The following is a 12,165-nucleotide window of genomic DNA, read 5'->3' on the forward strand; positions in this document are numbered from 1 at the left end:
GAGATTCTGCATTTCCAACAAGCGTGGTGCTATTGGTCTGGGAAGGAATTTGAATATCAGGGACCCAGAGGAAGTTCACACCTGTTGTAAATAAAGGTTTTTGAAACTGAGGCTTGTGTGTACCATTGCTTGAGCACAATGCTTGGCATTCAGCAGGTGCTCAGATGTTTAAAGAATGCATGCAGGTAAACAGACCTTTAGGAAAGAGGGACATACAGGAATTATACCAAGGACAGGGGAATGCCTATTTTGAGAAAGGCAAAGAAGTGTATCCTTTGAGAAAGTGAACCCTTACCTCCCTGAGGGGCATGAAGGAGAAATACTCTAGGGCTAGTAGACAGGATTGTAGGGATTGCTATCTGCTAATGTGAACTGAAATATGGAGAACTTGAAATTAACTTAATAGGCCTGGGCATTGATAAATTTGAGTACTCATGACAAAAGAGAGAGGCAGTTGAGGGGTTTTCTAGTTCTTCCACGGGGAGGATTCATAGTGTGGACTGTGGCCCAGGAAGTAGAAGGGTTATTTTCAGGATTATCCGTTTGAAGAGATTGCTGCTGTCGCTCCGGTTTATTGCACATCCCCTTTTTCTCTTCATGAAGCTGACCTGAAGCTGTGTAAATAAGGGAGGGTAGAGTTGTCTCATGGGCAAGTCAAGATTGAGGTGGACAGTTTTGAAGCTCAATACCTCACCACTACCACAGATAATCTGAAGGGACCTCGGTAATGGAGTTGGGAGTGCAGAGGTTGGGGTGGTATTTTGAGAAAGGGCCTTCCAGGGTGTTGAAGTGAAGATGGAGAAAAGTAGGAATCCACTGGCAGCGCGAATAGGGGACGGTGGGATATGTGACCAAGTTTAGAAAATTCAAGGTCAGCTCAGGCCCGCCGACCCACGCCTTACTCTGATATCTGAATGCTAGGGGCGCGGGTAACCGCTGCACTGAGAAAGGTGGCTCCAGCAGGAAGGCAAGGCGCGGGAAGTCCTAAGCTTTCCCGCCGCCACCAAAGGCGTGACCTCTGACGTAAGGGCTCCGCCTTCACAAAGCAGAACGGCGGGCTCCGCCTTTCCAAGATGGCGACACTCGTGGGACCGGAAAGCGTCCATGGATTTCGCCTGTACCCTGTCTCCGAGAGTGCGCCCGCCCCTTCCGGCGTGTCCCGCGCAGCGCGAGGACGTTGCGTGGGTCCGCCCCTAGCCCGCCTCTTCCGGTTTCTTGAGTCGTGTGCGTCCGCGACGGTAGTGACGCGGATTACCCGGAGGATGGCGGACGCCGGCTTACGCCGCGTGGTTCCCAGCGACCTGTATCCCCTCGTGCTCGGCTTTCTGCGAGATAACCAGCTCTCGAGCGTGGCCAATAAATTCGTCAAGGCAACAGGCGCTGTGAGTCCGGGGCTTGGATCATGGGCTGGGGTGGGATCACCACAGGGCTGCGGGCCCTGGCATGCTTAAGTCTGCAGGTAGGGAAGTGTGCGGGGTCCGCCAGACTAATACTGCCAGGTCTTTGTGCCGAGCTCTCGGCGGTTGGTGGAAAGCCTGGAGTCTTGGCATCACTTCCACGAGGTCTGGCTACTTAGCGCTGAGTCTTGCTTTTTTCTGGTGAGAGGTGAGGCGGTGGCATCGTGGGACCCTCGTGGCCTAGGTCACGTAGCTAGCAGAGTGCGACCGGGCGGGAGCGCCTGGTCCTACCGGAGGCATTAGAGGCTCCTGGTAGTGCCAAGCGTGACTTGAGTTTAACTCTCAAACGAATTTACCCAGGACTCAAATAGAATTGCTTTAGAAATAATGAAAACTGAAAAAAAGTGAAAGTGTTAGTCGCTGAGTCGTGTCCGACTCTGCAGTCCCATGGAGAACCCCACCAGGGTCCTCTCCATGGAATTCTTCAGGAGAGAATCCTGGAGTGGGTAGCCTTTCCCTACTCCGGGGGATCTTCCAGACCCAGAGCTCTAATCGGGTCTCCCTCATGCGAGCAGATTCTTTACTGTCTGAGCCACAGGGAAGCCGTTAATGAAAGCTGGGATTTTTGTTACTAAAGAAAAAAATGAACGGGAGTAGAAGCAGGGTTGAGCATCAAGCAGTTGTGGAATTTCTGACTTCCTGCATCAGACAAGTGTAGGTTTGGGAACAGTCTCTGCCACTTTAAAAGTGTATCATCCAGGCAGCTTGCTTAATCTCTTTGAATCTGTTTCTACTTCTATGAGCATGTCATCATTCACTTTATAGGATTTTTGTGAGTTTTAATAACATGATATATGCAAAGTGGCAATACCAGTGCCTGGTGCTCAGAAAGCATCAATGAGTGGAAGTTGTTATCTTGGTTATGGTACCTTAGGATGTTCTAAAAACAAATAAAAGGAAGATGACCAGGAATATGAAAGGTTTGGAATCTCCATCTCAAAGAGATCAGACAAGACTGCACAAGAAAACACCTTGAAGATAAAGTGGAGTGGTGAGGTAGTCCTTAAAAGTGAAAGTGTTAGTCACTCAGTGGTGTATGACTCTTTGTGAGTCCATGGACTCTAGCCCGCCAGGCTCCTCTGTCCGTGGGATTCTTCAGGCAAGAATACCGGAGTGGGTTGCCATTCCCTTCTCCAGGGGATCTTTCCAACCCAGGGATCAAACCTGAGTCTCCTGCATTGCAGGCATATTCTTCACCATCTGAGCCACCAGGGAAGCTCATATGGTAGTCCTTAGTGGTCTTAGTCTTTGATTAAGAAGATAAGCTTGTTCTTTGCGGTAGAATCAGGTTACACAAGTTACAAGTCAGATCAGCCTCAAAGGGCTTCCTTAAGCTGACGGCCTGCCATATGTGATCTGATAGAGCTGCTTTCATATTGGAACTGTTTTGCATTGACTGTTAGAGGCTGCAGAGAGCGTTTCCACATCCGGCTGGATGGAATTGGGCCTTTCAAAAGAATCAGAAATCTTTTTTATGTGACAAAAGCTAATCTTTGTGGAGGGCATACTAAGGGCCAGATGCTAAGCCCCTTATGTGCATTATCTCATTCTCTGAACAACTTAGTGCTTTATAGTATTATCTATCTTAAAGGGAAGAAAAACAGTATTAGATCAAGTGATTTACTCAGGGTCACACATTACTAACCGGCAGAAGTAAGTTTCACATTTCCTCTAACTTTGAGCCTGTACTCTCGTATATACTGTAATACCTTGCCATTTTTTTTTGAACACCAACTCATAATTCATAAGCAGTGTAATTAACAGCTGAATGCAGTTCTGCACTGAATAATTAGCATGCTGCTGTTAAGTCACTTCAGTCCTGTCCGACTCTGTGCGACCCCAGAGACGGCAGCCCACCAGGCTCCCCCGTCCCTGGGATTCTCCAGGCAAGAACACTGGAGTGGGTTGCCATTTCCTTCTCCAGTGCATGAAAGTGAAAAGTGAAAGTGAAGTTGCTCAGTCGTGTCCTGCTTACTCTTCGAGACCCCATGGACTACAGCCCACCAGGTTCCTCTGTCCATGGGACTTTCCAGGCAAGAGTACTGGAGTGGGGTGCCATTGCCTTTTCCTGAATAATTAGCATAGATTTTTACTAATCTTCTCTTGATGGTTGATTTCCAGTGGTTTGGAATTATAAACCTGGTTGCAGCAAACATCTTCCTGTGTAGGTGTTTGTTTCATGGGTAAGGATAAATTCCTGGATAGTACACTGCTAGAATAAAGCAGTGTTTTTAATGGAATGCACGTTCTTAAAGGCTTTGATAAATAGGATTGATAGGCAGGGGAATAGATGATGCCAGAAACTACAGGAATAACCCAAGTTTTTGCTACCAAAAATTTGGAAATACATAAATAGAATATTTTTCTCCTAATTTATGCAACCTTCAGAGATGTAACATTTATATCAGATAGAGCAGACAAAATAAGTGACTTTTAATGAGAGAGTAACACAAAATTTGAACTCCCATAGAATAACCAGGATAAAACTTTCTTACCCTGCTTTCTCTCTCTTTTCTCTTATAGACCCAGCAGGATGCCAACGCCTCTTCCCTCTTGGATATCTATAGTTTCTGGCTCAAGTAAGTCTTCTCTTTGCCAGTGTGGCAGTTTTCTCCCTGTGAGTAGGCTGGGTTGTATTCTTTGTTTTGAGAAGGTCCTGTTCCCCAGAAGTTAGCCTAATCTGCCTCAGCAGGTCCACCAAGGCTCCAAAGCGGAAGTTACAGGCAAATGGACCAGTGGCTAAGAAGAAGACTTCATCCAGTGACAGCAGTGACGACAGCAGTGAAGAGGAAAACCAGGCACCTCCAGCTAAGAAAGCTGGTAAGGCCCAGCAGGGAGTTGTGGTTCCAGGAAGAGGATTTGTAGTCTCCCAGTACTAAATGGCTGATTCTTACTGAGACCCGTATTTTTGTTCAGCTGTACCTGCCAAGCAGGCCAGTCTGCTTCAGCATCCTGGAAAGGCTGCAGTCAAAGCATCCGAGAGCAGCAGCAGCAGCAGTGAAGAATCCAGTGATGATGAGGAGGAAGAAGACAGAAAGAAAAAGCCTGTTGAGGTGCAGCTTTGGGGAGGAAAGGAATTGCTTAAGGGATTGGAAAGAAGAAATCCAAAATCTTGGCTTTTAGCCTGGTGGTGCTGGTTATAAACAGCAGATTATTACGAGGTCTTTCAGAGAGGTTGTAGAAATATGAGGTTTGGAAAGGATTTTGTAGGGTGAAAGTTGAACCCTGAATCTAGAGGAATTTCAGTCCATTCTGCATCCCTGACAGTATTGGGTTTCTCTGGGACACTGTTAAGGACTCCAAGAGTAAAAGATGTTTTGTGGACAGGTGCAGGGAGCTCTAAACAGGGAATGTCAGGAACAAGGCCTAAAAAAGGGAGCTTGCTTTTGTATCTTAAGATGTCCTTTGGGTGCCCTAAAACTCTTGCTGATTGCCCTGGCTTTTCTTACAGAAGGGAGTTAAGCCACAGGCCAAGACAGTCAAAGCTCCTCCTAAGAAGGCCGAGAGCTCTGATTCTGATTCTGACTCAAGCTCAGAGGACGAGGCACCAAAGAACCAGAAGCCAAAGACAACACCTGTGGCAGTGAAAACTCAGGCTAAAGCTCCAGCCAAACCAGGTATTGTTTTTGTTCCCAAGAGGCTAGGCTGGGGACCAGGTTGCTCTGGGGACTGGTGTGAAAATTCCTCATTCACCACAGGGATGAAATGGCGCTGGTTGTTGAACTAGGGGTATGGACTGGTGTCATTTTTTTTTAAATTAGGGACTAGTAACTACAGAAATGGCTTGCCTGGTGGCCCAGACAGTAAAGAATCTGCCTGCAATACAGGAGATCCAGGTTCGATACCTGGGTCATGAAGATCCACTGGAGAAGGGAATAGCTACTCACTCCAGTAGACTTGCCTAAAGAATCCCCATGGATAGAGGAGCCTGGTGGGCTACAGTCCATGGGGTTGCAAAGAGTCAGACATGTCTGAGCAGCAACTAACACTTTCACTTTTTTCAACTATAGAAATAGTGGGCAATGAGGGAAAACATGTTTAAAAGACTTCAGAGGGCATATTCAAATGATTTGCATCATAAAATTTTTTGGAAGACAGGTTTATTTCTGAACTTGGGCAGGAAATTTATCCTTTGATAATACCACAGTAAACCACAGCCTTCTCCTTTATGCTTGCTGCAAAGGCAAGAGAATTGACAGTGAAGAGCCTAAGCTACTCTATCTTGTAAAAGAGCTCCATTTTGCAAAGGTACCAGGCAAACAGACTTAGACTTTGGATATTGCCTAAACTTGCCCCACTGTGCACGAGCCAATCAGCCCTTAGATTAAACCTCCTGACTTTAAGTTCAAGAATTTGTGATTTACCTTGGAAGTAATGAGTTACATTTGTGATTTACCTTGGAAGTAATGATTTACCGTGGAAATGGGAACCAGTCAGAACCCAACACCTAACCCTTCCACAGAAGGTAACCAATTAGAGGTCTCCCGACCCGGAAACTCCTGTTTTTCGAATTTTTCGCGCGCGAATACCCTATATAAGCAATATAATGCAGAGTTCGGGGCTCCTCTCCTTAGCCGCTGCGTTGGTAACGGTGGGAGCCCCAGCTCGAGCTTGGTAATAAAAACTCTCTTGCTTTTGCATCGGATATCAGCTCCCTGGTGGTCACTGGGAGATTTTGAGACTTGGGCATAACAGACCCCTAGTTCCAAGCTAATAGGAGGGGGGTTTTATAGCCTTTTAATATCTTGATACTCCTTTCTTTCGATGTTTATTAGTTCATGTCTTTTTTTTTTTTTAAGAAATATTTATTTTATTTATTTGGCTGCACCATATCTTAGTTGGTGCATGTGGGATCTAGTTCCCTGACCAGGGATCAAACCCCCAGCTCCCTACATTGGGAGCATGGAATCTTAGCCACTGGGCCACCAGGGAAGTCCCAGTTCATGTCTGTTTAAAAAATATTTTTCTTTCTTTATTTCCGGCTGTACTAGGTCCTTGCTGTGTATGGGCTTTCTGCAGTTGAGGTGAATGGAGGCTGCTCCCTCGTGGTGGTGTGCAGGCTTCTTACTCTGGTGGCTTCTCTTGTTGCAGAGCACAGGCTGTAGAGTGTTGGGGCTTTAGTTGTGGCTCCCGGGATTAGTTGTCCCAGGGGATATGCGATCTTCCCAGATCAGGGATTGAACCTGTGTCTCCTGCATTGGTAGGTGGGTTTTTTTTTGTTTGTTTTTTACCACAGAGCCATGAGGGAAGGCTGGGAGGTGTATTCTTAGCCACTGGACCACCAGGGAAGTCCAGCTCATGTCTGTTTTCAATGAGAATACAATTACCTGTCTTACAGTTTGTTGAAACAATACATATGTATGTCAGAGTGGTTGGCTGTAAAAACTTGAGCCCAGCTATCATCTGAAGGGTATTCACACCCACCTGATGGTATTTCAGACAGCCAGCTAGCTTAGGCTTCTTTCTCTTATGCTTGTTCTTGGGACTTATGTAAGAATTCTTCCTTTCTTAGTACCATCATGAAGTCCCAAAAGTAAGGTGAAATGTACACTTCTTTTGAATTTTATAGTCAAAGTACATCTGTGTTCTAGTTGCTTGCCAGCAAAGATCAATCTTTACTAGTCAGGAAGAATTCTTTTTTATCCTGGATTTTGGCCCTTCATTTTCTGTTGTAGCTGAGGGTTTGACTTCAAGAGTGATGGTCATTCTCCTCAGGATCTTCACGAAATTCTGCATCTTGGTGGCAGTGCCTCTGAAGGTGCCGGGTCCGAAAACTGTCTTTATACTCATGTTATTTCTATTTTCTTAGGTACATCACCTCGGCCAGCACCTAAAGTCGCCAATGGCAAAGCAGCTAGTAGCAGCAGCGGCAGCGGCAGCAGCAGTGATGATGACTCAGAGGAGGAAAAGGCAGTAGCCATCTCTAAGAAGGTATAGGCCTTAATTTCTACCAGGAAAGAGGGGACAAGAGGGTGGAAGTCCTCCATTTCCTGGCAGGATTGGTTGGGTCATCATTTTCCTTTGGTAATTGATTTTCTCTGTGTGATGCAGACCATACCTAAAAAGCAAGTTGTGGCTAAGGCCCCAGTGAAAATGGTTGCCGCACCTGCCCAAAAGAGTTCCAGCAGTGAGGACTCCTCCAGTGAGGAGGAGGAAGAGGAGCAGAAGAAAAAGCCCATGAAGAAAAAACCAGGTGACTAGACGCGGGGAGTCAAGCTACCACTGACGAGGGCCCAAAGGCAGGAGGACCTCTGCAGTCACCACGTGGACCTTGGCCTGACAGCTGGCCTGTCCCAGAGAAAGGAGAAAGCCAAATGGCGTGCCATTGTCCCTGCCCTAGTCTGTTAGGAGTGAGTCACTAATCTGAGCCCACCCTCAAGGGAAAGGGAATTAAGCTCCATTTCTAGAAGGAAGCGGTATCAAAAAATTTGTGTACATATTTTATCACACTGTCCCTTTTAAACAGGTCCCTATAGCTCAGTCCCCCCGCCTTCTGTTCCCCCACCCAAGAAGTCCCTGGGAACTCAGTCCCCCAAGAAAGCTGCAGAGAAGCAGCAGACTGTGCAGAGCAGCGAGGAGAGCAGCGACGAGTCTGGTGAGTCATCTCCTGTGTTGGGTCTGGGAGTGTGTGAGGAGTAGGGAAGGAAATGCTTCTGTTCCCTCCTGCTTTTCTCTGAAGCACCTCAGGGCTAATGCTCTGTACCGGTCTTAGCATCCTTGTTGTTTTTGGCTGTGTTACATATCTTGCGGGGGTCTCAGTTCCCTGACCAGAGATTGAACCCCAGCCATGGAAGTGAGAGCCCAGAGTCCTAACCACTGGGCCACCAGAGAACTCCCTACACTTCTTTTTCCTGCCTCTGGTGGGACTCTGGACCCAGCCTAATGCCACTGCTTCTCTCAAGATTCAAGTTCTGAGGAAGAAAAGAAACCTCCAGCTAAGGCAGTCATCGCCAAGGCAGCTACTAAAGCAGCTCCAGCAAAGAAGGCAGCAGAGAGCTCTTCAGACAGCTCAGGTAAGGACGGTATAGCGTAGGAGGCCCTCGGGGCGATGGTAGCTCCGAGGACCCCCTTTAGCCTGATTCGGGGACCTATTCACTCTAACCTCCCTGTCTAGACTCCGACAGTTCTGAGGACGAAGCTCCTGCCAAGCCAGCTGATACCACCAAGAATCCCTCAAGTAAGCCCGCTGCCACTCCCAAGCAGCCTGCGGCTAAGTTAGCTGCCACTCCCAAGCAGGCTGTGGGCAGTGGCCAGAAGCCTCTAACCAGAAAGGCTGACAGCAGCTCCAGTGAGGAGGAGAGCAGTTCTAGTGACGAGGAGGAGACGAAGAAGACTGTAGCCACCCCTAAGTCCAAGGCGGCAGTCAAAGCAGCCCTGTCTTTGCCTGCCAAGCAGGCCTCTCAGGGTGCTGGGGGCAGCAGCTCGGATTCAGACAGCTCTAGCAGCGAGGAAGAGGAAGAAGAGAAGACACCTAAACCCCCAACTAAAAAGCCACGGAAGGAGGTGGGAGCTGTAGCCCCTTCCAAACCAGCCTCCGGGAAGAAAGCAAAGGCCAAGAGCAGCAGCAGTTCTTCCTCTGATGACTCCAGTGAGGAGGAGGAGGAGAAACCCAAGGGCAAGGGCACGCCAAGACCGCAGGCCACCAAGGCCAATGGCACCTCTGCACTGACTGCCCAGAATGGAAAAGCAGACAGGGGCAGCAATGAGGAGGAGGAGGAGAAGAAAAAGGCAGCAGTGGCAGTTGCTAAGCCAGGTCTGTATCCAAAAAACCTGCCTCCTGGGTTTGTCCCCTAAACAAGAATGGGTGGTACTCTAGAGGAGTGGATTCGGGAGCCAAAGCCCCTGACCAGCTTCCAGTTAGTTGGAGGCCCTCGGTGTGGGAGCCTGGGAGGAGGGGACAGGAAACTGGTTTCCTGAGTCTGGCTTTCTGTTCTGTAGGTTCAGAAAAGAAGAAGAAGAAGAAGAAGAATGAGGCTGCTAAGGAGGCAGAGACTCCTCCAGCAAAGAAGATAAAGCCTCAGACCCCCAACACATTTCCTAAAAGGAAGAAGGTAGGTTGTCTTGTTTTCCTCCCAGGAGCCAGCTTTTAGAGCAGACAAAAACTGCAGATCATCTGGACACCTCTTTGCCTGGCCTGGCACACACGCTCAAGTGTGTAGCTCAGGAGGGCCTTTTTGTTCCACGACTGCTCCATCCTGAGTTTCCTGCTCCATTCTTCCCCAGGGAGAACGAAGGGCATCCTCCCCATTCCGAAGGATCAGGGAAGAGGAGATCGAGGTGGATGCTCGAGTGGCAGACAATTCCTTTGACGCCAAGGTGAGGAGAACGAGGGGTCTTCACCATCCTTGAGGGGGTGGGGTGGGAGAGAGTACAGTGTTTGGTCCTGGTTGATAGGTTCTCTGGGTTTGAGTTGCCTGGAGTAAGAAGAAATGACAGGGCCCTGGGGTTGCTCTTCTGTGCTAACCACCTCTTTCTGCTTACCAGCGGGGTGCAGCTGGAGACTGGGGGGAGCGAGCCAATCAGGTTCTGAAGTTCACCAAAGGCAAATCCTTCCGGCACGAGAAAACCAAGAAGAAGCGGGGCAGCTACCGGGGAGGCTCCATCTCTGTCCAAGTCAACTCTGTTAAGTTTGACAGTGAGTGACCGTGGGCTGTCTGTGGCACAGCAAGGGTGATGATCTGAGCCCACTCACCGTCCTCAGTGGACCTGGGAATCCTAGGCTCTCTCAGGGGAGGGTCTTGGTGAAGAGAACAGTTTAGAATAGGTCTGAAGACTCTGCACTGTAATACCCTCTAAGGTCCTTTTTTGTGTTTGTGGTTTTGTACAGGTTTGTTTTTTGAGTGTTGGGTAGCAAGGACAAAGAGTGTTCATTTTTAAGAAAAATTTTAGTTGTCATTCCCTCCATGTTCTGTGAAAGTCTTCGTACTGAGAAATTTGTATATTTCCTATTAAATCATTTCTTACTGATTTTTGTTGTGGTTTTCAGAGGTGGGTTCCCCCAGATTAAAATCTTAGCTATCTCCCAAGACTTGGTAAAGGTCACATGTAAGAATTTTTATAATTGGAGAACTCTGCCTATGTGAGTGCTTGTGTCCACTTTTCATGCTTCCTACCCCTCAGAGCCCTGATGAAGGACAGTTAACATTAAGCATTGTTAATGTGTATATCTGTTAAGCATGAACTATGTACCTCATCCATGGGGTCTAGGACTGAAATCTTCAGCCATCATGGACTTACCTACTTTGAGGGATAAAAGTCATTGTTTTATTTCAGACAAAATTCTAATGTGTGAATGCCCTGGGGTCAGCCTGGATATTTTTTGTATTTTTATTATCACATAATGTTTGCAATATATGTTTATTAATTTAAAAGCATAAACTTTTTTACTGTTCAAAGGTAATTTTTGATGGGCTTCTGAGGACTATATCTTCTCAGTTTTTTTACATTTTAAAGCACAAAATTTAATCTGAAAAGCACATATCACTTGGTATTTCTGTCTTGGTAGCATGGTAACACAAAATAGTTTGATTAACTTCTTACATGTTTGGGAGTCACTGATCAAGAAAGTGAAGGAAGAAATCTATAATGAAAATCCTCAGTAGGAATTAGGTTCCATTAGTCAGGTGAATTTATAGGTAACCTACGTATATGCTAATGGAGAGGAGAAGAACCTTTACAAAGCATTTTATCTAGTATTACTTGAGTTAGAGTGGTGTTGGGAGAGCATTCTAACAGGGTTATTGTGTCTTGTAGTTGATACATGGGAGCAACTCATATGCTCCCTTCAGAACCTCACTGTCAGTATCAGTGGAGGTAACAATAAAAAAAAACCTGTGAGCATAGATACGGCTCTTGGGCCATGCAGGCTTTTTGTAGAACTGTAGGAGATTAATGTTGGCAGTGCTCAGCCAGAGCAAGTGAGGAGGAAAATTGAGTTCTCCAGTCTCTCCCAAGTTCTCTGGTGCTGGGCTGTCCCTGTGTTGGGAAAGTGTGCCGTAACTTTATAGATGAGGTGTAAGTTAAGATTAGCCTCCTTTGTTTGGGTTCCAAGTAACCTGATAACCTGGTTTTCTGTGTAACTGCCGCTAGGAAGAAAGTATGCTGACATACGTATAAAGTCTGCATGGTGAAAGTTCTACATCTTAATTACAAAATAATAAACTGACTGGTTTATATGTGTTTTGGGAGTTTTACTAATGTGAATCCAAAGCCCTCCTACCTCCTACTCAGAACAACTTGGGTGCCAGTTAGAGGGCTAGAGTTCAGACCTGTGGAGGCTCACTGTGGACTGACTATACCTTCCTGACTATACCTTGTGTCGTGGTGTCTTGTTCAGGCTATAAGTCCAGTGTTTGGGTGGTCTAAAACTGCTGCTGCTGCTAAGTCACTTCAGTCCTGTCCGACTCTGTGTGACCCCAGAGATGGCAGCCCACCAGGCTCCCCCGTCCCTGGGATTCTCCAGGCAAGAACACTGAGTGGGTTGCCATTCCTTCTCCAATGCATAAAAGTGAAAAGCGAAAGTGAAGTCGCTCAGTCATGTCCAATGCTTCGAAACCCCATGGACTGCAGCCTACCAGGCTCCCCTGTCCATGGGATTTTCCAGGCAAGAGTACTGGAGTGGGATGCCATCTCCTTCTCCGGGTCTAAAACTGGTGGTTGGCAAAATGGGCCATGGACTGGATCCAGTTGACCAGGAGCTAACAATGGC

The 12,165-nt window shown here is 47.2% G+C and overlaps 1 protein-coding gene across 2 annotated transcripts; it reads left to right on the forward strand.

The window, feature by feature from the left end:
* Positions 1-1,259: 1,259 nt before the first annotated feature.
* NOLC1 (nucleolar and coiled-body phosphoprotein 1) lies at positions 1,260-11,521 on the forward strand. 2 transcript variants are annotated; one of them, XM_068961328.1, is made up of 13 exons: positions 1,260-1,382; positions 3,981-4,036; positions 4,147-4,277; positions 4,374-4,510; positions 4,909-5,074; positions 7,267-7,388; positions 7,509-7,650; positions 7,924-8,052; positions 8,360-8,470; positions 8,572-9,210; positions 9,396-9,508; positions 9,681-9,773; positions 9,942-11,521. In XM_068961328.1, the coding sequence occupies exons 1-13, from the start codon at positions 1,263-1,265 to the stop codon at positions 10,098-10,100; spliced, it is 2,118 nt and encodes a 705-aa protein (XP_068817429.1). In that variant the 5' UTR covers positions 1,260-1,262; the 3' UTR covers positions 10,101-11,521. The 2 variants fall into 2 exon arrangements, with proteins under 2 accessions (XP_068817429.1, XP_068817430.1); XM_068961329.1 differs by having other exon boundaries at positions 4,150-4,277.
* The last annotated feature ends 644 nt before the right edge of the window (positions 11,522-12,165 follow it).

The sequence above is a fragment of the Capricornis sumatraensis genome, chromosome 23, assembly GCF_032405125.1.
Source record: "Capricornis sumatraensis isolate serow.1 chromosome 23, serow.2, whole genome shotgun sequence".
Classification (NCBI taxonomy): Eukaryota; Metazoa; Chordata; class Mammalia; order Artiodactyla; family Bovidae; genus Capricornis; species Capricornis sumatraensis.